This window comes from Ovis aries, chromosome 4 (genome assembly GCF_016772045.2).
Source record: "Ovis aries strain OAR_USU_Benz2616 breed Rambouillet chromosome 4, ARS-UI_Ramb_v3.0, whole genome shotgun sequence".
Lineage (NCBI taxonomy): Eukaryota > Metazoa > Chordata > Mammalia > Artiodactyla > Bovidae > Ovis > Ovis aries.
Genome location: NC_056057.1, coordinates 62,403,397 through 62,425,710, shown reverse-complemented (window position 1 = coordinate 62,425,710; position 22,314 = coordinate 62,403,397). Strand labels below are relative to the sequence as shown.

At 37.0% G+C, this 22,314-nt stretch overlaps 1 protein-coding gene across 8 annotated transcripts in view; it reads left to right on the top strand.

Moving 5' to 3' along the window:
* ANLN (anillin, actin binding protein) overlaps window positions 1-22,314 on the top strand; it is a 53,901-nt gene that overhangs the window by 7,384 nt on the left and 24,203 nt on the right. For 4 of the 8 annotated variants that reach the window (XM_042248599.2, XM_060415019.1, XM_060415021.1 and 1 more), the window contains exons 3-14: window positions 1,061-1,390; window positions 5,215-5,600; window positions 6,718-6,946; window positions 8,699-8,889; window positions 9,160-9,267; window positions 13,869-13,989; window positions 17,717-17,827; window positions 18,535-18,761; window positions 19,644-19,789; window positions 20,062-20,209; window positions 21,096-21,231; window positions 21,876-22,058. In XM_042248599.2, the coding sequence (XP_042104533.1) occupies window positions 1,061-1,390; window positions 5,215-5,600; window positions 6,718-6,946; window positions 8,699-8,889; window positions 9,160-9,267; window positions 13,869-13,989; window positions 17,717-17,827; window positions 18,535-18,761; window positions 19,644-19,789; window positions 20,062-20,209; window positions 21,096-21,231; window positions 21,876-22,058 (2,316 nt within the window). Of the gene's footprint in view, window positions 1-1,060; window positions 1,391-5,214; window positions 5,601-6,717; window positions 6,947-8,698; window positions 8,890-9,159; window positions 9,268-13,868; window positions 13,990-17,716; window positions 17,828-18,534; window positions 18,774-19,643; window positions 19,790-20,061; window positions 20,210-21,095; window positions 21,232-21,875; window positions 22,059-22,314 lie in introns of all 8 variants that reach the window. The other 4 variants (XM_027968626.3, XM_027968624.3, XM_042248597.2 and 1 more) reach the window with 1 other exon arrangement.

Genomic DNA, 22,314 nt, shown 5'->3' with positions numbered 1-22,314 from the left:
GTTAGAACTGTATTTTGATGCTTAAATGGAAATATTTACTGTTTCATATAAGAAATGTAAACTTAAAGCATTCTGTATTTTCAGGTAGTGAAGCATGTTAAATAGGAACACTTCCAAAAAAGGATTAGATTAGTTCATTTAAAATATACCCTTAAGTGAGTTGCAGAAGATTGGAAAGTTTCATGATGTATTATTTAATTAGATTGATATTTATGAGGGCAATCATGACTTCCCACTAATGATACTTCAGTTACTGCCAGAACAAGAACACTTGGTTAGACAGACAGTGAAACTGACCTCAAATGGAATTTACATTCTTACCTTTTAAAGGATTACTTTTATAGGAGGCATTGTAGAACTCATTCATGGGTAAAAATTATATTCCTTGTGTTTGGATCGTTCCTTTTTCATTTAGGACTTTTTAATTCGTTTTATAGGTGTTCATAGAGGTTTAAAATGTAAAATGTTGTGAAACACTTGAGTTGATGAATTTGCTTGGTACTGTCGGATGATTCAGTCAGTCTTTTGGTTCTCTGCCTCCTAAACCTCAAGCCAGGTGTCCTTCTACTCTTGTTTACTGTTCATGAAAAATTGTTTTTAAAAGCAGAAAGCTTGTTTTTACCCTTAGCTCAGGTGTGTCATGTTAAGCAGGTAACTCGATTTCTCTGGACTTGATTTTTCTTATTTAAAAATGTGGTAACTGGACTGTACGATCTTTAAAATCCCTTAGAACATTTGCTTTGCTTATTCTGTGTGCGTACTTTTTATTCCCTAGTGTCTGAAGACCACAAAGAACATTATACATCTTGAGGATGTTATTTGAAGATTTTTTCATTCAGGTTTTTTTAAACTGCTGAATTATATGCTTGCTTAAACAGAAGTCTCTCATGTCAGATTTCCAAGTTACTGAAACATGTAGAATTTTACGTATTTCTTCTTGTGAGTTAAATCATTTAAAGGAACAGAGAGACTAGTGTTTTATTCATTTGTACCTACCATTAAAGATTTTCATGACATGCAGAATCACAGAACTTTTAATTTTTTGTCCTTTTTAACCTAGAGAAATCTTGCACAAAACAATCACCATCCAAAAAACGCTGTTCTGACAACGCTGAAGTAGAAGTTTCTGATGTGGAAAATGAAAAGCCGGTTGAGTCAATGTCTGCAAAACCTTGTTCTCCGAGGCCTGTGTCCCCTCAGGCTCAGCCACAGATGTCTCAGGCACCCGCTGGTGTCAGTGACTCCTTGGCTGCCCCAGCCTCAGCACCACTGCTGGGTGTGAGGAGCGGGCCAAACTCAAGACTGGGAGCAGCTGCAGCCTCCTCAGTCAGGACACGAATGCAAAAGCTGGCTGAGCAGCGGCGTTGTTGGGATAGTGATGATGTGACAGGTATGCACGCTTGTGGACTGTGTGGTCCTTAAATCTGTTTCAGTGCACTTCAACTTGGTAGGTTAAAATTTTATTTATCAGTTAACACATGAAAGGTAAATGCTTTTGATCTATGTCCTGAGTATCCATTGCTTTCTAATGGTTTGTATATCAATTTATATTTATCGGGTGTGTTCTTATTGAAGTAAATGAGATGAGGTTCTTAGACTGGTTCACAAAACCTTGATCTTATAAAGGAACTATCTTAAATTTGCAATGAAAACACCAAAGGATAAACTGTACTCTTGACATTATCAGCCTTGCTGACCTTTAGTTCTATATTCAAGAAATCCTGTTACATGGATTGACTGAATAAACTTGAGTGACTAAGGTATGCAATGCTGTTCAAAGGGGAAAAAGAAAATTTCAAAAAATATTTATCGAGTACCTGCAAAGCATGTAATCATGCTAAGGTGCTGGAGACTATAGATAAAGTGACCTGATCTTGCATTTCATGGGCCCGTAATCTGATGGAGAGCTTATCTCTTACCTTATTGCGAAAAAAGCCTTGGAATGGCTTACAAAAATGAGTGTGCATTCTCAGTAGTGTGTAACTCTTTGTGACCCCATCGACTGTAGCCCACCAGGCTTCTCTGTCCATGGGCTCTTTCAGGCAAGAATACTGAAGTGGGTTGCCGTTCCATCCTCCAGGGGATCTTCCCAACTCAGGGAGGAGGAAACGCAAACCTGACTTTTGCATTTCATGGGCCCGTAATCTGATGGAGAGCTTATCTCTTACCTTGTTACGAAAAAAGCCTTGGGATGACTTACAAAAACACCTATGTTAAAAATTGGAAAAATGAGAAAAATCAATATGAAGAGAAGGAAAAACAAAGTGAAGGGTAAAGTTAGTTTACTAGATACAGGCCTTAAGGTCCTCCTCACTTCCTAGAGATGGTTCTGAACTCACTAGCAGCTGATCAGAGAGGTGAAACACTATTAGTTACATGATAAAGTTTATAAAACAGAAGAAACAGAGTCATGGTTGGCATTAAGACCTGAGAGAACTTTCCTCTCTGGGTCCTAAAGATATTTTTTGTAGGAGCTAGCAAATGTGTAAGGTTTCTCAGGGTAGGCAGACAGCTGGCTTCTGGCTCAGTTCAGTAGAAGCAGTGCCGAAGTGAACCAGCCCAGTGCAAGTGGACAGTCCATGGTGATTAAGCCTTATCCAAGGAAGCTTTGGCTTTCAAATATTGTAGGAGAGGAGACTGAGTTCAAAGAGGCTAAGACACCTGCCCACAGTCAGCGCTAAAATGCAAACACTAGGAGTTTGACTTTAGGGCCCAGCTTTTATGTCCTGCCTAATGTTTATGGGTTACACACCCGTATTCCACTGATACTCCACACTGTCAGTTATACCTATTGATTTTAGTAGCAGGTGGGGCTAACCATGCTGCTTTTAGTATGTCTGAGGAAGCTAGCCAGTTAATGTGCCTGAATAGAAAGATGTCCCATTCTATTTTGTAGGAAATATCTATGGGCAGCAGAGTGCAGATTTTCCTTTCAGAAAAAAGAAAAAGAGTTGTGATCTAATACTTGATCAGAAGAACAATCAAGGCCCTAAGCATTCTTAGGAGAAACTGTTGCAACAGTGATCTTGAATATTTTGAAAGCAAATATTAACAAATGCCTACCTCAGTCTTGAAAATAAATCTCCTTAAGGCATCATAGCTCATCTAATTTTAAGGATTGAAACTTGTTAATAAAGTGTTTGTGATGAATGATTTAGTGAGTGCTATTCAAGACTGTGGCTATATGCCAATTAAAGGTTTGAGGAATAATAAAGTATAATTTATCTGAAGCCTTTGTTTCTGATAGAGAATAGAAGAGTGAGGGGTCTATTAAGTCCATTTCTAAAGCATGGCAGTAAAATTGTCGTCTTTTTAGAAGACCGTGTGTAGTCTAAGGAAAATGATAAAGGTATGCAAAAAAGTATTGTAGGGAAGGTGGTGGTCAGGGAAGCTTTTCTGGAGGCGACAAAGGCAATTAACCTGGACTTTGAAGGGCAGCTGGCTTCAGATAGTAGAGATATTCTAGGCAGAATCAACAGAACATATATATTAATAAAAAGCACAGAGGTATCATGAACACAGTATGTGTATAAAGAGTCGGCATTCTGGTATACCATTCATGTGGTATAAAAGCAAGACATGAATTCAAAGAAAGCAGCAGGGTCCGTAGCATTTGGAATTTAATCAGAAGGTGATGGGCAGGTCCTGAGAGTTTAGGTAGGCAAATGCTTTAGAAATATCACTCTGGCATCTGAATTGAGGAGAGATTGAAGAGGGCAGAGATTTGAAGCAGGAAGACCAGTTAAAAGATTAATATTGTGATTTAGGCATAATGATGAAGGCCCATGAAAGTAAAGAGGCTGGATTTGAGAGATTTAGGAGAAAGAATCTGTGGGACCTAATGACCAGGTGGTGGATGGTAAGGGAAAAGGGAGGAAGAGGCATGAAAAGGAGGAATGTGTTTGAAGCAGTTTCAACATCAGATATATTATTTGAGGTGCATGGGGGATAGCCAGATGCCGGTAGTTGGTAGTTAGGAGACCATGAAGGATAGGCTGCAAAGACAGCACTAGTAGAGGATGATGTCACATATGGAAATACAAGGCCTGCCAAGTGTGTAGGCATTGGGTGGAAATACACATACACAGTGCAGCTGTGTATGCAGAAGTCAGACTGAAGTGAGTTAAGTGGTGAGTGAATTTAGTGCAGGGAAAGAGGGACAGTAGCTAAAAGCGGGTGTATGTGGATGAGAGGATGATTGGTTTTAGCTTTAAGATGAGAGAGAATTGAGCATATTAATGTGTAGAAAACAGTTTGTAGAGAGGAAGAAGTGGTTATTTGGAGCAAGATCCCTGAGAAAGTTTAAGAGGAGTAGAATTGAGAATTCAGGCAGATGTATAAGCCTTGGACAGTAGGAGGGATATCTGTTCTGTTGACGGAATTTGTGGAATAGGAAGTGCTGTGAGCTTTGCCGTATATGCTCTTTATGCATACAGACCTTTGTGGTTAAGTATTGTGTATTTGAGATTTATTTCCAAATGAAGTAACTATGCAGAAAAACATATTAGTCTAACCCTGTGCTATTGGTATTGGATATGGATATTGTGCTATTGGTATTGGATATGGTATGATATCCAATGTGGTATTGGATATGGTATTCAATACCATAAACAAGAGTCATATGTCGCTTTTTAAATTTAAATTAATTAAAATGAAATAAAGTTTCTTATTGCTCATACCACAGTTCAAGTGCTCACTAGCCACAGTGGCTAGTTGTTACTGTATTAGATGGCATGAATATAGAACATATCCATTGCAGAAAGTTCTATTGTGTAGCACTAGCCTAGTACACTTGCCTGGAGAATCCCAGGGACGGGGGAGCCTGGTGGGTTTCCGTCTATGGAGTTGCACAGAGTCGGACACGACTGAAGTGACTTAGCAGCAGCGGCAGCAGCAGTACATTCTAAAAACAAGTATGTTGAATATGTAATCTTAATTTGTGCAGTGTTATAACATCATTAATTAATCCTAAAAATATAACCTAAATGTATGGTATTTTATGGATTTCATAATCTATCAAATAATTGAAAAAGTAAGTAACAAAGTGTTTCTTTTTTAATTTGGGTTAAGTATCTGATTTGAAAATATATTGTCAAATTTAAGCAGTTTGGTAGTTTCATGTGTATTAGAAAAGCTTTTTTTTTTTTTTTTGAGTGATCCCTTTATTACATACACATATAGCTCATGGACTTTTAACTTTCAAAACATTTTCAGATGATATACCTGAAAGCTCACCAATCTCAGCAATGCCGTCAGAGGAAAAGGCTGCCTCCCCTCCCAAACCATCCCTCTCAGATGCCTCAGCAACTCCAGTTGGGAGAAGGGGCCGACTGGCCAACCTTGCTGCAACTATTTGCTCCTGGGAAGATGATGTAAAAACCTCATCTGCAAAGCAAAACAGTGTGCAAGAACAGCCTGGTACCACTTGTTTATCCAAATTTTCCTCTGCAAGTGGAGCATCTGCTAGGATCAATAGCAGCAGTGTTAAGCAGGAAGCTACATGCTGTTCCCAAAGGGATGGTGATGCCTCTTTGAATAAAGCCTCATCTTCTAGTGCTGTGGGTGCACCTTTGATTAACGTTGCGATTTTGAGCCCTGGGGTAAGTAAATATAATTTTGGTATTTGGAAACCTTTTTGTTATGAGTAATAATTTATATTATATATATATATATGTCTGTAGGTATATATATTATATCATATATATATAGGATGTTTATGTATTTTTACAGTATTTCTTAGAAAGTAAAAATCATAAATTTGATATTCTGACCCGTTAAGTTATCAATTAGCAACTAAATTATACAAATTCAATGTACTTCCAAAATATGTGCTTTTGAATGATGGAGCCTCTTCTTACTCATCATGAGAGCCTGAAAATTACCTTCTCTATTAAAATGCTGTGTGTATGTGTATAAATACAAGAAAGACATCAAATATCTCTGAAAGCTAATAGCTGTAGTTACCTCCAGAAGGCAGTTGTCAAGGGTGGGTATGATCCTTTCACTGATATCCTTTTGAAGTATTTGAAAGATTACCCTGCCCATGCGTTATCTCAATGGTTTTTAAAAAATAATATGAAAAAAACAAAAATGAAAAAAAATTATTGTGTTTCTGAGCATTATCTTTAAGTGTAGAGCTCAGTTTTGGAATGACACCCGCATTCAATCCCAGCCCTACCATGTAATTAGAAGTGTGGCTTTGGAGAAGTTACTTAATCTTGCAAAACTATTTTTCCATTTGTAAAATGGGAAAGAAAAGGCTATGGGAGGATTAAATGAGATAATGTTCATAAAGCACTTAGTATGGTACTTCGCACATAGTAAGTAGTACTTATAATTCACCTTTAAGTACATGATACATGACTTAACTAAAATACAAATATATATGTATTTGGCCTAATACAGTTAATATTCATAAGGGTACTAGTATGATGATATAAAAGAAATTGTTTTTTAAAATAGTGAGTAACCCTCTCCCTTGTACTAAATTACCCATCAGAATATTATGTAGACTAAACTACATAATTTGAATAATCACATTTTCTAAGTTAATTTTTTTCAAACCTTTCAAATTAATTTGATCTATTAGAGAGGAAGAAATTTTTTTACATGAGTGTACGAAAAGGCTATCAAGCATATAGGATTTGAATTGTTTTGTTGTAGAAATATCTTTAACTATTGTAAGTGTTATTTACCCAAAGTGTTATCATCTTTCAGAAAGCTACTTCTTCTCCAGTGAAATCTTCTACAACATCCATCACCAGTGCTAAAAATTGTAAGGTCCAAAATCCTGAACTACTTCAAAAAACCTCTGTTAGTCCTCTGAAAACAGAAGTATCAAAACCAGTTGAGAAGTCAGCTGTATCCCGTACAGTTCGGCCCAAGGAAGAATTAAACAGAGAAATTTGTCTGCAGTCTCAGTCTAAGGACAAATCTGCAACACCAGGTTACATATTTTGAAAAAATCTAAAGTACTGCTGACTATTTTCAGGGTGTCTGTTCTTAGCATTTTAAACATCCAGTTGTGAATGTTATAGTGTTGGCTTGCCAGGGCAATTGCCTGAATGCATCAAGTGAGATTTCTTCAAAGTCAACTTTAATTGAGTGAATGAATATTCATTATTGTAGATTAGCCCATTTACTGGTCAAAGAGTTTAACTTTGTTTAAGCATGTTTTTTTTTTCCTAGAATGACCATGCTAGATACTTTCTTCTATACCTGAAAATCACATTTTAAGGGTATAATGCAGAAACATTCTGATAACCAAGTGTGCAGAGCAGTGTGTCTCAAACTGCACTATGACACATCCCTAGTAGCAAAGGGAAGAGAATATGTATACAGATGACTCCACTCTCATTAAATTTATATGTGTGTATACTGTCTGTGAATATGTACATAGGAAAATTCAGTTTTCCTATAGTAAATTGATGCTCCAGGAAGTTCATATTTATCTTGTGTATACTTCCGGTATACCCCCACCTGATTGAGAAACACAGGAGTAAAAATTATCTCTCAAATATATGGTAATACAGTTTACTTTGAGCTATGTTCTTTTTCATTAGAACTGCTCTTTGTATTAATTCTCCATTTTAACTTCTAAAAAAATACAATATCTCTAGAAACAATAGTTCATCATAAAAGAGAAGTATACAGAGATGAGAGTGGGGAATCCATTAGTTACAGGATAAGTAGAACCCAGCAGTCAGTTTCCAGATGAGCCGAAATGAGAAACAACAGCAAAATCCCCATGTGAAATTGGACTATGACTCCCAGTATTCTAAAGACTTATGGCATAGATAAGAATGACATAAATAAGAAGTATTCTTGGGAAGTCTCTGGTGATGCATTCATTGGTTAGGACTTGTTGCTTTCACTACTATCATGGGTCAAATTCTGCCCTTTACTTGTTTTTGCAAATAAAGTTTTATTGGAACATAGCCACACCCATTTACTGTCTATGGCTGCTTTCATGCTTAGTGCAGGACTGAGTAGTTGTGGAATGTGCAATGGCCATATGGCCTGCAGAGCCCAAAATATTTACTCTCTGGCTGCTTATGGGAAAATGTTTACCACCTCCTTTTATGTAGTACAACCCTAGTATTGTTATAGTGGAAGTGATATATAGTCTACTTGTATTTTAAATGTATTTCATACTGTTTAAAATAAGTACTAAGACTTGGTGAAATCAAGACATACTTTGATAAACTAAACTATCCTTAATTATCATTTTTTAAAAAGAAAAAGGATTTAATCACTGGATTTTCATGTTACACTTCCTTAAAAAAATAAAATAAATTGGACTATAGAGATATTAGGAATGTAGTTATCATGGCCAGGATACTTGGTGTTTAGGGCATATCATTAATGCACATACAGTCAATTTCCAATTATTTAGGTTCTGATTAAGTAGTTTAAGGGTTTTCTAATCCCCTCTGTCCTCTCACTGTAACTTTTAAAAATTCTTTGTGTTTTTTAAAGTATTAAATCCTATAAAGCAAATTTTAGGATATAGAAATAAATAATATGGTTAAAGTATTTTTAAGTTTTTTGAACTATTTTCCTACTGTTTTCTTTCTGAATGAATATTCCTAGTGGAATAAAAGCATTTTGGAGCTGAACTGGATTTAGAACATTTCCTGTAGAAATCGTGATTGTTATTTTTTCTAAGTAGCCTCTAAAATCTGTGTATTTTCTGTAGGAGGATCAGGAATTAAGCCTTTCCTGGAACGTTTTGGAGAGCGTTGTCAAGAACATAGCAAAGAAAGTCCAGCTCGTAGTACACCCCATAGGACTCCCATTATCACTCCAAATACAAAGGCCATACAAGAAAGATTATTCAGGCAAAACGCATCTTCATCTACTACTCACCTAGCACAGCAACTCAAGCAGGTATATCTTACTGTGTTTAACATTATTCATTACATAGCCTCAGCATAGGACCTAGACGTCAAATTCTGACGCCAGTCTTTTTGACTGAGATGAATAGCATCTTGATTCTCTGTATCACTTATTTCAAATTAAAAGTGTTGTTGTCTTATATTCCATGTATATTATGAATTTTTTAATCTTAAAAATGAAAAGAAGCAAAGTTAGTAGTATTTGGATATTGTTAAACATACTTTTGACTCTTGTGTAAAATAGAGATTTTGATGGTTTTAGGAACGTCAAAAAGAACTAGCATGTCTTCGTAGCCGATTTGACAAGGGCAATTTATGGAGTGCAGAAAAAGGCGAAAACTCAAAAAGCAAACAACTAGAAACCAAACAGGTAACATAAACAAGAACTGGGGTTTAACTTGTAGTTCTGTATTGCAAAACAGTTCTCTATACACTTTCTTGTTCTGATTAACTATGCCATTTTCCATTCATAAACTCTTTAAATGTTCATACCAGCTTGGCTTTTCTCTTGTGATATTTTGCCATTTAATGGAACTTCTAACCGTGTTTATGATGACCTACTTAAAATCAAATTTAAAAAGTATTCTCATCTTCAACTGATTTCAGATTCCTTTTGACATTCTATTTAGATGTTGATTTTCAAATGTTTCTTGGAATCTACTTTTATCAGTAATGGTTATATATCTCTCCTCAAGTATCATACATTTATACTATCCGTAATCCTTTTAGTCACCAAATGCCTCCCAGATTTCTTTTTACTCATGTTATTCTACATGCTAAGTTGCTTCACTTGTATCCAACTCTTCGTGACCCTGTGGACCGTAGCCCACCAGGCTCCTCTGTCCATGGGATTCTCCAGGCAAGAATATTGGAGTGGGTTGCCATGCCCTCCTCCAGGGGATTTTCCTGACCCAGGGATTGAACCCACGTCTCTTATGTCTCCTGCATTGGCAGGCAGGTTCTTTACCATCAGTGCCACCTGGGAAGCCTCTTACCCATACTACTTCTCATAGTATAATTTCATGGATAAGCCTTCAATAAAATTCCTACTGTGTTAAACTCTCTTCTATTTCATCTAGATGCCTATTGTGTACAAAAATAGTATGTTAGGAGATAAATATGCATATATATTAGTTACAATAAATATGGTTGACATACAGCACTGTATAAGTTTAAGGTATACAACATAATGACTTACATTATGAAATGATGACCCCAATAAATTTAGTGAATCTCCGTCATCTCATAGATAGAAAATTAGAGAAGGAGAATAAAACATATTTTCCTTGTGATATGAACTCTTAGGATTTACTCTTTCATATTTAATTTAACAGCAGTGTTAATTATGTTAGTCATGTTGTGCATTATATCTCTAGTACTCATTTGTCTTATAACTGGAAGTTTGTACCTTTTGACTACCTTCATCTAATTCCACATCTCCCTCCCACCTCCTCTGGTAACCGCAAAGCTGATCTTTTTTCCTATGAATTTGTTTGTTTTTTGAAGTATAATTGACCTACAGTACTATGCTAGTTCCCACACAATATAGTGATTTGTTATTTTTATAGATTACAAAATGGTCATTATGATAAGTCTAGTTAATCTTTGTCACCATACAAAGTTATTACTTTATTATTGACTGTATTCCCCGTGCTGTACATTTCATCCCTGTGACCCATTTATTTTGTAATTGGAAGTTGTACATCTTAATTTCTCTGTGTTAGGTTACATTTTTAAGCTAAAAATAATAGAAGTACGGTTAACATGGGTACCAGTAGAAATAGAGTAATACATTTTACCATATTCTTTGAGAAGGATCTATTTGATTTTATTTTTTACCAGTTCCCTTGCTTAACAAATCATGCTTCCCAAGGTTCTGATCTCTCTCTCTCTTTTTTTTTTTTTTTTTTTGTCTCACTTGTCCTGGAACATCTCTTTCCCATCCTCACATCTAGCTTCAGCCAATCACAGAAATGCTGATAATGCTTGGCTGTGCAGCCCTCACCTCTCCTGAACTCTATAGTTGAGCTTTGGTTGACTGAGGAGCTTTCTTTGCTGGAGTATCTTCCCCAGGTAGTCTCTGCCTTCACTTAGGGCTTTACTGTATACTTCCTCATCTAAAACAATCTGGTAGTTCTTCCTTGGCTCCTTCCTTTTGTTAGTGTCTTTCTTCCCACTGTTCTCTAGCACATATTATGCATAAATACACACACATCCAGTGATATGTTTTCTAAATATGTTGCCAAGCTGTCTTGTCCTCTGTATTTTCCCCTGCCATTGCCTTACTCATTACTATACCCTTGCATGAGCACCTTGCTTTTAGTCTGGCTACTCTCTAGTCCACTGCTAACCCACTGCTGCCAGAAAAATATTTCCAAGAGGCAGATAAGCATGTATTCCTGTGCTTAAAATCCTGGAGAAGTTCCCATAGCCATCACCAGAAAAATGTCTAAAGTGCTTGATTTGATATCTAGAATCACTCAGAAATCTGACTTCTCTTCACTGCTCCTCTGCACGTGTGCTTCAGTCCTGTCATGCAGGCTATTTGTAGTTTCTTGAAGGTACCCATGTTTTCAGATCTGTTTGTCTTTGCTTTGCTAGTCTCTCTGGGTGAAGTATCTCTGTGATGAGCTGCATCATTAAGAATAGGTCAAACTTTAATTACCTTTGGAAATTTTTACTTGGTCCTTTTCCCAGTTCCCTTCCCTCGTTTGGGTCCATGTCATCCTGTTTTTACCTCACTAGAATATTTATTTTCCTATAAGTGTTTTACCTTTGCTTTCCAGCACTGTATGAGAGCCTCATTCTTTTCTATCTATGTTCTTAGGGCTTGGCTCATAGTAGGAACTCAGTAAATTTGTCTTTGGAAGAAGTTCAGTTCAGTGGAGTCACTCAGTCATGCCAGACTCTGCGACCCCATGGATTGCAGTACACAAGGCTTCCCTGTCCATCAGCAACTCCTGGAGCTTACTCAAACTCATGTCCATTGAGTCGGTGATGCCATCCAACCATCTCATCCTCTGTTGTCCCCTTCTCCTCCTGCCTTCAATCTTTCCCAGCATCAGGATCTTTTCAAATGAGTCAGTTCTTCACATCAGGTGGCCAAAGTTTCAGCTTCAGCATCAGTCCTTCCAATGAATATTCAGAACTGATTTCCTTTAGGAGGAAGAAATGAATGGGCTAATCCTTCCCACTAGCATTTGTTGTTTGGTCGTCCATTGAGTCGGTGATGTGATCCAATCATCTCATCCTCTGTTGCCCCCTTCTCCTGTGCTCAGTCTTTCCCAGCATCAGGGTCCTTTCCAATGAATCGGCTCTTTGCATCAGGTGGCCGTAGTATTGGAGCTTCAGCATCAGTCCTAAAGAATATTCAGAGTTGATTTCCTTAGGATTGACTGGTTTAATCTCCTTGCTATCCAAGGGACTCTCGAGAGTCTTATTACAGCACCATAGTTCGAAAGCATCAGTTCTTTGGCACTCAGCCTTCTTTATCGTCCAGCTCTCACATCTGTACATGGCTACTGGAAAAACCATAGCTTTGACTATACGGACCTTTGTTGGCAAAGATATGTCTCTGCTTTTTAATATGCTGTCTAGGTTTGTCATAGTTTTTCTTCAAGGAGTAAGCTGGAAAAACCATTGCTTTGACTAGACGGACCTTTGTTGGCAAAGTAATGTCCCTGCTTTTTAATATGCTGTCTAGGTTTGTCATAGTTTTTCTTCCAAGGAGCAAACGTCTTTTAATTTCATGGCTGCTGTCACTATCCACAGTGATTTTAGAGCCCACGGAAATAAAATCTGCCGCTATTTCCCTTTTTTCTGCATTTAAATTTCCCATGAAGTGATGGGACCAGATGCCATGATCATAACAAAAGCAACTCATTTAATCTCCTATTCCCCTCCCTTTCTTTGCCTCCTTTTCATCCAGACTCTTCCAGAGGAGTGTCTCTACTTGTATCTTGCAGCTTTTCTCTTCCTTTGCTCTTGATTTCTCCGCTCATGCTCTTGCCACTACCTTTATCAGATTCACCAGTGATCTTCAGAATCACTTTTCTAGTGTTTAACTTGACCTGTTAGCAGCGGTTGACTTTGTGAATCACTCCCTTTTGTCTGAAGCACCTTCTTCACTTGGTTGCCAGTATGTTACAGTCTCATGCTTTTCCTTCTCTTTCTCTAGGTGTGTTAAATGATTCCTGATAAACCTGTGGAATCCTTCCCTAGAGAGTTGTACATATGCATGTAAAGAAAATTCTGAACACAGTATTGGGAGAGTTCAAGGGTCTTCCCACTTCAGAATTCATCTGTGGTACCCATAGAAAAAGCAGCCTAAGTGATGGGAGGAGAAAGCAGTTGAGAGTGATGTAACTAAAGTCAAGGGAAGAAGGAGCCTTTCAGAAGGAAGGAGTGGTCAGTATTGTCACGTGTTTGTTGTAAATGTGGACTGAACCGAGATCACAGTAAGGAGCTTATTGTGACTTGGCAGAACCTTTTGGTGAAGTGGTGAGGGCAGGAGGCAGGTAGTGGGTGAAGAGTAGAGTCCATTAGTGTAGGCAGTCCCAGAAGTTTGGCTCTAAAGGGCAGGGAGCAAAGATACGGTGGCTGAAAAGGGATGTGGAAGTGGCGTATAGTTTTAGCTTGTATTTTTGTGTTCTTCTTGAGGAGACTTAATTATTTTTTCCTCTTATTTGCCTTATTTCCTCTCATTTGAATTGGTTTATCTAAAGCTGAACTCTGATGTGAATTTTCATTCTCTCTTGCCTAGTGGTCTCTAAAAAAGATTTTATGTACTGTGAATTATCAGGAATATGAACTAGTGTTCTAAACATGGCTGGACCTTTTCAATATTTATTTTCTGTTTTGTTCTGAGGAGGTTTATTTCTAACAATGATTCTTCTTTGTTTCATTTAATAACATGTAAAAAGACAAGATTTATAGTTTTGAGAAATAAAATTTAACATTTGCTTTTTGCAGGAAATTCACTGTCAGAGCACTCCCCTCAAAAACGTTGGTCCAAGTACCCCATCACTTACAGTAACAGAAAAGGTGACAGAAAATCAGACACCAGCAAACTCTTCTAGTAGAGAAACTTCAGGTAAGCATTTTCTATTTCTTTTTCACTTAAAATGTCGATTTCAGTCTACCATAATTTTGGAAACAGCAGAAATGCTGTTCTAGTGTAAAAAGACAAATTAATTATTTTGTTTTCTAGCCATGCTATATGCTTCTTCCTTAGTTTTCTCTCCAGAGTGAGAACTCATACTCTTAATGAGAGTATAAATTTACTATAAATATTTTTTGGAGAAAAACTCAGTAATATCTGTTGAATTGTAAAGTGTGTGTACTCCTTAATTCAACTTCTTCGCAAGTGTTTCTGTAAGTTGAATTATAGAACTAGTGTGCAGTGGACGTATGTACAAATTTATTAATCATTGCATCATTTGTAATAGTGGTAAGATTTAAATAACTTAAATGCCCATCAGTAGAAGACTGTAAATAAATTGTGCTAAATCCATGAAATTGAGTATTATGTAGCTGTTTAAAGAAAATAAGGTAGTTTTGTATGTAGTGACATTTAATATATCATAGACAGTTAATTTTTTTGTAATTGTGAAAAACATATTACTAAAATTCACCATCTTAACAGTTTTTAAGTATGCAGTTCAGTAGTATATTCACATTGTTGAGGAACTTTCATCAGGCAAAACTAAAACTATCCATTAAACAACAACTCTCCTTTCCACCTCTTCAGCCCTTGATCACCAGCATTCTACTTTCTGTATCTGTCAATTTGACTACCTTAGACAGCTCATATAAGTGCAGTCACATGGTATCTGTATTTTTGTGACTGGCATATTTAATTTAACATAATGTCCCAGGGTTCATCCATGTTGACACGTCATATGTCAAGTGTGTGACATGATTACTTTCCTTTTTAAGGCTGAATAATATTTTCTTGTGTATATATACCATATTTTGTTTATCTATTATACATTGATGGGCATGTGGATTGTTTCCACTTCTTAGGTATTGTGGGTAGTGGTGTTATGAACATGGGTGTGCAAATATCTCTTTGAGACCCTGCTTTTAATTCTTTTGGCTATATACCCAGAAGTGGAATTGCTTGATCATGTAGTAGTTCTATTTGTAATATTTTTGAGGAACTATTATTCTGGTTTCCATATTGTTTACATTATTACATACTGGTCACACAGTGTTGTCAACAGTGCATGACGGTTCCAATTTCTCCTCACTCTCGTCAACACTTGATATTTTTTTTGTGTTCTTGATAGTAGCCATCCTAATAGGTATGAGTTGTTAGCTCATTGTGATTTTGATTTACCTTTGTCCTATGATTGGTGATGTTAGCATCTTTTCATATGCTTGTTGCCCATTCATATATCATATTTGGAGAAATGTCTGTTCATATCCTTTGCCTATTTTTTTAATCAGGTTGATTTTTTTGTTATTGAGTTGTAGGAGTCCTTTTTATATTCTTAATACTAACTTCTTAGATGTATGATTTGAAGATATTTTCTTGCATCCAGTAGGTTGGTTTTTCAGTCTGTTGACTGTGTTCTTTGATATACAAACATTTTTTTAATTGATGCATAGTTGTGAAAATGCTGAACTCAATATGCCAGCAAGTTTGGAAACCTCAGCAGTGGCCACAGGACTGGAAAAGGTCAGTTTTCATTCCAATCCCAAAGACAGGCAATGCTGAAGAATACTCAAACTAGCACACAATTGCACTCATCTTACATGCTAGTAAAGTGTAAGGCTCAAAATTCTCCAAGCCAGGCTTTAGCAATACATGAACCATGAACTTCCAGATGTTCAAGCTGGTTTTAGAAAAGGCAGAGGAACCAGAGATCAAATTGCCAACATCTGCTGGATCATCAAAAAAGCGAGAGAGTTCCAGAAAACATCTATTTCTACTTTATTGACTATGCCAAAGCCTTTGACTGTGTGGATCACAATAAACTGTGGAAAATTCTGAAAGAGATGGGAATACCAGACCACCTGACCTGCCTCTTGAGAAACCTATATGCAGGTCAGGAAGCAACAGTTAGAACTGGACATGGAACAACAGACTGGTTCCAAATAGGAAAAGGAGTCCGTCAAGGCTGTATATTGTCACCCTGCTTATTTAACTTCTATTCAGAGTACATCATGAGAAACGCTAGACTGGAAGAAACACAAGCTGGAATCAAGATTGCCAGGAGAAATATCAATAACCTCAGATATGCAGATGATACCACCCTCATGGAAGAAAGTGAAGAGGAACTAAAAAGCCTCTTGTTGAAAGTGAAAGAGGAGAGTGAAAAAGTTGGCTTAAAACTTCAGATCTTCAGAAAACTAAGATCATGGCATCTGGTTCCATCACTTCATGGGATATAGATGGAAAAACAGTGGAAACAGTGTCAGAGTTTATTTTTGGGGGCTCCAAAATCACTGCAGATGGTGACTGCAGCCATGAAATTAAAAGATGCTTACTCCTTGGAAGGAAAGTTATGACCAACCTAGACAGCATATTGAAAAGCAGAGACGTTACTTTGCTAACAAAGGTCCGTCTAGTCAAGGCTATGGTTTTCCAGTGGTCATGTATGGATGTGAGAGTTGGACTGTGAAGAAGGCTGAGTGCCGAAGAATTGATGCTTTTGAACTGTGGTGTTGGAGAAGACTCTTGAGAGTCCCTTGGACTGCAAGGAGATCCAACCAGTCTATTCTAAAGGAGATCAGTCCTGGGTGTTCATTGGAAGGACTGATGCTGAAGCTGAAACTCCAGTAGTACTTTGGCTACCTCATGCGAACAGTTGACTCATTGGAAAAGACTCTGATGCTGGGAGGGATTGGGGGCAGGAGGAGAAGGGGACGACAGAGGATGAGATGGCTGGATGGCATCACCGACTCAATGGACATGAGTTTGAGTGAACTCTGGGAGTTGGTGAAGGACAGGGAGGCCTGGCGTGCTGCGATTCATGGGGTCGCAAAGAGTTGGACATGACTGAGCGACTGAACTGAACTAACTGATTTACAATATTATGTTAGTTTCAGGTGTACAATGATTAAACGTATTTATAGATTATACTCCATTTTAGTTATTATAAAATATTGTTCCATATGTTGGACAATATATCCTTGTAACTTATTTATTTTATACATAGTTGTTTGTACCTCTTTATCCCTACCCCTACTGTGCCCTGCTTGCCACAAAAGTTTTTCAGTTTGGTATAGTCCCATTTATCTATTTTTGCTTCTGTTGTCTGTGCTTTTTGTGTTATACACAGGAAATCACCAAATCCAGTGTCGTAAAGCTTTCCCTCTGTTTTCTTCTGGGAGTTTTGTAGTTTTGAGTCTTATTAGGTCTTTAATCTGTTTTGAGTTGACTTTTGTGTATGGCATCAGATAAAAGTCTAACTTAATTCCTTCCATGTAGCTATCCAATTTTCCTAACATTTGTCCTTTCTTCATTGAATTATCATGGCAGCTTTGACCATATATTTGAAAGTTTCTTTTTGGGCTCTCTATTCTTTTCCATTTGTCTATTTGTCTATCGTTATGTTGGTACCATACTGTATTGATTATTATAGCTTTATAATATATTTTGAAATGAGGAAATGTCAGTCTTTTAACTTTGTTCTCTTTCAAAATTATTTTAGATATTCAGAGGTTCTTGAAGTTCCATATGAAAATTAGGACAGATTTTCTATTTCTCCAAAAAGCGCTGTTGGGAGTCTGATAGGAATTGCATTAAGAGTCTTTTACTGAACAGTTCTAAGTTTTTATATATATTCAAATTGTTTTTCTTAATTTTTTAGATTTTACTGAACGTGAAATGACGAAGTCTAGCCCTTTGAAAATAACACTGTTTTTAGAAGAGGACAAATCCTTAAAAGTGACATCAGAACCAAAGGTTGAACAGCAGATTGGTTGGTTTTCATTCTTTGTTTCTTATTAACTCTGGATATGCTAGGAGAATTAGTATTCTCATATTCAAATATGTAGTGTTTTATATTTCAAAATGTCTTGTGATTTTATGATACCCCTTTTTTTTTTAAAAAAAGGAAATATTCTTGCTTTTGCATAATATGGTACTGTTAATAGTCATCTTTAGGTCCCATGCCCTGTGAAAATGTGATTAAGGCTGTCACTTACTTTCATAGGGAAAGGAAATGTGCTACCCTTCCACACTCTGCATGTACAGTTGGAAGAAATCAGTGCCCTTGAAGTTCATTTGTGAATCCTGCCCTTATTTGTGATGTTATTATTGTCCTGTTATTGACTACAGTGTGAAAAGACAGTTCTCAGCAAGAGAAAGAGAATTATTTGAAAAAGTATGTTTTGTAAATCTGAAGCTTTTGGCTATTATCTTGCAGTCTGAGTCCTTAATTATCTCAAACCTGTGGCACTGAATCAGCTTTTAATCATTCCTACCTTCATTACTTAGAAAATGTTATTGGAACATTATAGCAGTATTCTGTTTCTTTTTGTTTTGTTTGTGTAGGAGATACATTTTCTTAGGGCCTTTTTTTCCCCCTACTTATTGAGTAAGCATATGAATATTAAGTGTTCTCTGTTATCTCTTTAATTCTTAAAGGTCTGAATCACAGTATTCACCTATTGAAATATTTTTCAGAAGTGGTACGTGAAATTGAGATGAGCGTGGATGATGATGATGATATCAATAGTTCAAAAGTAATTAATGACATCTTCAGTGATGTCCTAGAGGAAGGTGGACTAGATGTGGAAAAGATCCAAGAGGAGATGGATCAAGCAGATGCAGAAAGCAGCGAAGAACAGGAAGATGCACTGAATATTTCCTCGATGTCTTTGCTTGCTCCATTAGCACAGACAGTTGGTGTGGTAAGTCCAGAGGTAAGACAGGACTAAATGTAAATAGGCCCAGGACATTAAGAAACTAAGTAGAATTAGGATCTGTTTTTGTTTTAGTTGGTACCTGGGGATTTGGCACGCTATAGCCAGGGATATTTTGCAAACTTGATGTTAATTCTCTTAGAAGAGATCTTAAAACTCTTCATTGGTTTCCTGTTGGCATCAGATGAAATCCAAACTGTAACATGGCTTAAAAAGCCAGCTACCTGGGCTCACATCCTGGCATGTACTGGTGTTTACTGGTCAGGTTATTTTAACCTTTTTGTCGCAATTAAATGTTCAGTTCAGTTCAGTTGCTTAGTCGTGTCCGACTCTCTGCGACCCCATGAATTGCAGCCTGCCAGGCCTCCCTGTCCATCACCAACTCCTGGAGTTCACTCAGACTCGTCCCCTTCTGCTCCTGCCCCCAATCCCTCCCAGCATCAGAGCCTTTTCCAATGAGTCAACTCTTTGCATGAGGTGGCCAAATTAAATGTTAAATTAGGTTAAAAATAGTACCTCCATCATGGAGTTGAAGTGCATATTAAATTGTATTAGAATATCAGTATTTAGCACAAGATAGATAACTAACATTTATTAGGTATCACTCTGAACTGAATAACTGCAGCTTTTTTGGAAATTGATTCAATTAGAAATATTTTTTTAAAAAGAGTTACAAGTGTAGGCTTCAGCTGTCTTTGAATTTTTATTCATATGCTTTTTAGGAACGTAGTTTGTCTTGTTTTTATGATAAATCAGTCAACTCTTTGGATATTTATTTTCTAGTAATAGAGAAGGCATTCAGTTCCTCAGATTTCTCATTTAGAATCAATGTCATCCATAAAATCTAATATCTGATGTGCCTTCCTGCAGAATTTAGTTTCTTCACCTAGATGGGAAGTGAAAGACACCAGCATCAGTGATGAAAGTCCAAAGCCAGGAAAATTCCAAAGAACCCGTGTCCCTCGAGCTGAGTCTGGTGATAGCATTGGTTCTGAAGATCATGATCTTCCTTATAGGTGAGAATATCTTGGAAGACATTCAGTCACTAAGCATCATGGTTTAGGTTAAAATAAGAAGTTTTGTTATTTATAATTATAATGTTATTAATGTTAATCTTCATAAAACTTTGAAATAGCTTTGGTCACCTTCTTTCACCCAGTGGCATTTTCCATTCTAGTGAAGTGTTCTGCTGATACTTTGCAATATCAGACTCTGCTGATACGTTCAACAAAGCGTAGTGCTTAGTGTGTTGCTGGATTTTTAATAGAGTATAACTTATTTCCTGAAGCATTGATGCATATAGATCCCAAAGAGTCAAAGAAACGGACCGTCCTTCGATAAAGCAAGTGATTGTTCGGAAGGAAGATGTTACTTCAAAATTGGAAGAAAAAAAGAATGGTTTTCCTTGTCAGGTTAACATCAAACAGAAGATGCAGGTATGTGCTTCACTGGAAAGGGGATTTGGAATGTTAACACCTTGAGACTGTGAGCTTCTTGAGGACAAGGACCCTGTCTTATTCATCTCTGTATCCAGGACTAGGATAGTGTCTGGCTTGCAGGGCCTCAGGAATTCAGTCTGAGAAAAGTTCTCTTTACTGGAAAAGTTGGAAGCTTGTTTGATATTACTGAAATATTTACTTTTAAGAATGTTTGTCATACACAAATGAACCTATCTTTGTGGAAGAAACTGACTCAAAGATAAAGAGAACAGACTTGTAGTTGCCAAGGAGGAGGGCCGAGGGGGAGGAATGGATTGGGAATTTGATTAGCAGATGCAAACTGTTACAGATAGAAGGGATAAACAGCCAAGTCCTACTGTATAGCATGCATGCTTGCTCAATAAGCTTCAGTTGTGTCCAGCTCTTTGTGACCCCCATGGACCACAGTCCACCAGACTGCTCTGTCCCTGGGATTCTCTAGGCAAGAATACTGGAGTGGGTTGCCATTTCCTCCTTCAGGGGAACTTCCTGACCCAGGGATCGAACCCGCATCTCTTATGTCTCCTGCATTGGCAGGCTGGTTCTTTACCACTGGCATCACCTGGGAAGCCCTGAGTAGTATAGCATAGAGAACTATATTCAATATGATATATTGTGTAGCACAGGGAACTATAGTCAATATCCTATGATAAGCCATAATGAAAAAGATGTTAAATGTTTTTGGTGCATAGTCTAGAAACTTGAACAGTGAAACTAACATTTTGATTTTCCTCTCTGGAGATTTTAGAAATTAGCTAATTGGATAAATTATAAATAAAGCTTAAATAAAGTAAAAATCGTGATTCAATGTGAATTTTTTTTCTCCTCTCATTGGTTTCTCTAGGAACTCAATAATGAAATAAATTTGCAGCAGACAGTGATCTATCAGGCTAGCCAGGCTCTTAACTGTTGTGTTGATGAAGAACATGGAAAAGGGTCACTGGAAGAAGCTGAGGCAGAAAGACTTCTTCTAGTAGCAAGTATGTGTGATACACCCAAAACAATTCCAACACAGTTTCACACCAGGAAAAGCTCATTTTGTCTAGTATATTCAGAATTTTCTAATTCTAGAGAAAGGGCTTTTTTTGATAGTCTGTTTCAGCTGATCTGTTTTTAAATTTTTTTTTTTTTAATGAGGTTTGTGAAAACTTTGCATGTAAAATAAGGCATAGTTTACAGGAAAGGGTGAAAGAATCTGGAGTGCATCTGAAGAAATGTGGAGTGTGCTGATAATGAATATGAGTATATTTATACACACACACTATCTCTGTATGTGTAGCTAAAAACAAGTATATGAATTTTGTTGTGTGTGTATGTATGATGAAGGATGACAGGGCACGTTAGGATGGAGAAGTTAACCATACAAGAGAACTGACCAAAAGTTGGAGTATTGAGCATTTTGTGAACAGACGGGTGATCAAGGTCTTACCTAACGACCTATCACCTGTTTATATGAAGGAAGAGTTACGGATTTGGTCTTGTGTAATTTCTTACCAATGTCTTTGGTGTTGTGTACAGTTGCCACATGAGTGCATGTGGTTTCATTTCATTTCTTGCACTGGTTTCATTTAGAAACATTTGCAGTTTTAATATTTGAAATATTAACTTGCATATTTCTACACAGCTGAGAAGAGAACACTTTTGATTGATGAGTTGAATAAATTGAAGAATGAAGGGCCTCAGAGGAAGGATAAGGCTGGTCCCATATCCCAAAGTGAATTTGTCCCTTCCAGAGGATCAATTACTTTGTCAGAAATCCGCCTGCCTCTAAAAGCAGATTTTGTCTGCAGTACAGCTCAGAAACCAGGTATGGTGATCTTTATTTTGTCACTTCGAGATCATCTGTTAAGTTATGAACGTCACCTAGGTTGGAATTGTGCAAATGGGAACAAGTAGAGCATCCGGAAAGAAGCAAGACTTGTATATCTTAGGCCTTGATTTCCTTTTATTTAAATATGTATCTAAAAATAACCAAGGACAAATTTCATATATGATCTTACTGATTACAGAATAACACAAATGGCTCTAACTGAAAGTAGGGCTTGTTAAACATAATACTGAAC